This window comes from Sorex fumeus, unplaced genomic scaffold (assembly GCF_029834395.1).
Source record: "Sorex fumeus unplaced genomic scaffold, SorFum_2.1 ptg000030l, whole genome shotgun sequence".
Lineage (NCBI taxonomy): Eukaryota > Metazoa > Chordata > Mammalia > Eulipotyphla > Soricidae > Sorex > Sorex fumeus.
Genome location: NW_026606087.1, coordinates 12,962,013 through 12,963,528, shown reverse-complemented (window position 1 = coordinate 12,963,528; position 1,516 = coordinate 12,962,013). Strand labels below are relative to the sequence as shown.

The window sequence follows — 1,516 nt, the reverse complement described above, 5'->3', positions numbered from 1 at the left end:
CATTTATTTGGACCTGGCAAGTATCAGTTCTTATTCTATTTACTTTAAACCCTAACTTGATCCTTCAATCCACTCCAGTTTGTGACTTGATAGAATTCTTTACTAAGTGTGTTGTACACCATTCCTACCACTGTAACAACTCATCAAGATTGACATGTATTATAGAAATTTTTAAATGTTATAAATCTGATGACTTCTGTATTTGGGATATGTTTTACATTTTTTCACCTTCACTCCAAGGTCTTCTGCTGAGAATTGATCCCACATCTCAAAAAGATGTGAAATAATGATGTGAATGATCAGAACAAAGTCTTGACAGTGTGGAAAATTTTTTCCTGTAATTATGAAGATGTATTACCACAACACCACCCAATTCTATCCTTCCTCTTTTTTCCTGTTGGGGATTCCAGGGTTGGAAAAATACCATATTTGGATTGGTTTCCCCTTTTGTGCTGTATATTTGATTGCTCTCTTGGGGAATATTATAATCCTCTTCATAATTCAGACTGAATGTAGTCTCCATCAGTCTATGTTTTATTTCCTGGCTATGTTGGCCTTTACTGACCTAAGTTTATCCACTGCCACTATACCCAAGATGCTAGGTATCTTCTGGTTTAATTTCAGAGAAATACTTTTTGGTGCTTGCCTTGCACAGATGTTTATGATTCATCTGTGTACAGGCCTCGAGTCTGGAGTACTGACAGCCATGGCCATTGACCGCTATGTTGCTATTTGCAATCCCCTGAAATACACTATGATCCTCACAAATAAGATCATAGCCATTCTAGGTATACTAGAGGTAGTGAGATCATTAATATTTGTCATCACTTTTGTGTTCCTCATCTTGCTGTTGTCATTCTGTGGTTCCCGAATCATTCCTCACACCTACTGTGAGCACATGGGCATTGCCCGCCTTTCCTGCACAAGTACCAGAGCCAATAACTTATTTGGAATGGTTACCATTGCGGTGGGGTTTCTTGACCTTATAGTAATTGGTTTCTCCTATGTGAAGATACTCCACACAGTTTTTCATTTGCCATCATGGAACGCCCGATTGAAGGCTCTCAACACCTGTGTATCCCATGTCTGTGTTATGCTCATTTTCTACATCCTAGCATTATCATCTTTTCTGACCCACCGCTTTGGTCATAGCATTCCTGGATACATTCACATATTTCTGGCTAATATTTATATGGTTATTCCACCTGCACTCAACCCTGTTACCTATGGTGTCAGGACAAAGCAGATCAGGGAGCAAGTATTAAGAATTCTTAACCCTAAAGCTGTCTGAGCCACAGATGTCTTAGGAAAAAATAAATAGATATAGATATAGATATTCTTTACACATAATATATATACTTAGGAATTATACATGTTTTGAAAATTCTGTATACATACATATGCTAAATATATATAATAAGAAATCTATACATCTCTAGCCAGAAGGACAATTTTTAATCCAACAAAATCCCATTAGTATCCCATATTTCTCTCCGGTTTATATACATGGACTGTA

At 37.1% G+C, this 1,516-nt stretch overlaps 1 protein-coding gene across 1 annotated transcript; it reads left to right on the top strand.

Moving 5' to 3' along the window:
* Nucleotides 1-349: 349 nt before the first annotated feature.
* On the top strand, nt 350-1,291 carry LOC130025416 (olfactory receptor 52E5-like). Its single transcript, XM_056116368.1, has one exon. It carries the CDS (start codon nt 350-352, stop codon nt 1,289-1,291), a length of 942 nt encoding a protein of 313 aa, XP_055972343.1.
* Nucleotides 1,292-1,516: the final 225 nt, after the last annotated feature.

Excerpts from the sequence above, each read along its gene's own strand:
- LOC130025416 (XM_056116368.1), top strand. The coding sequence starts at position 350 with ATGTATTACCACAACACCACCCAATTCTATCCTTCCTCTTTTTTCCTG.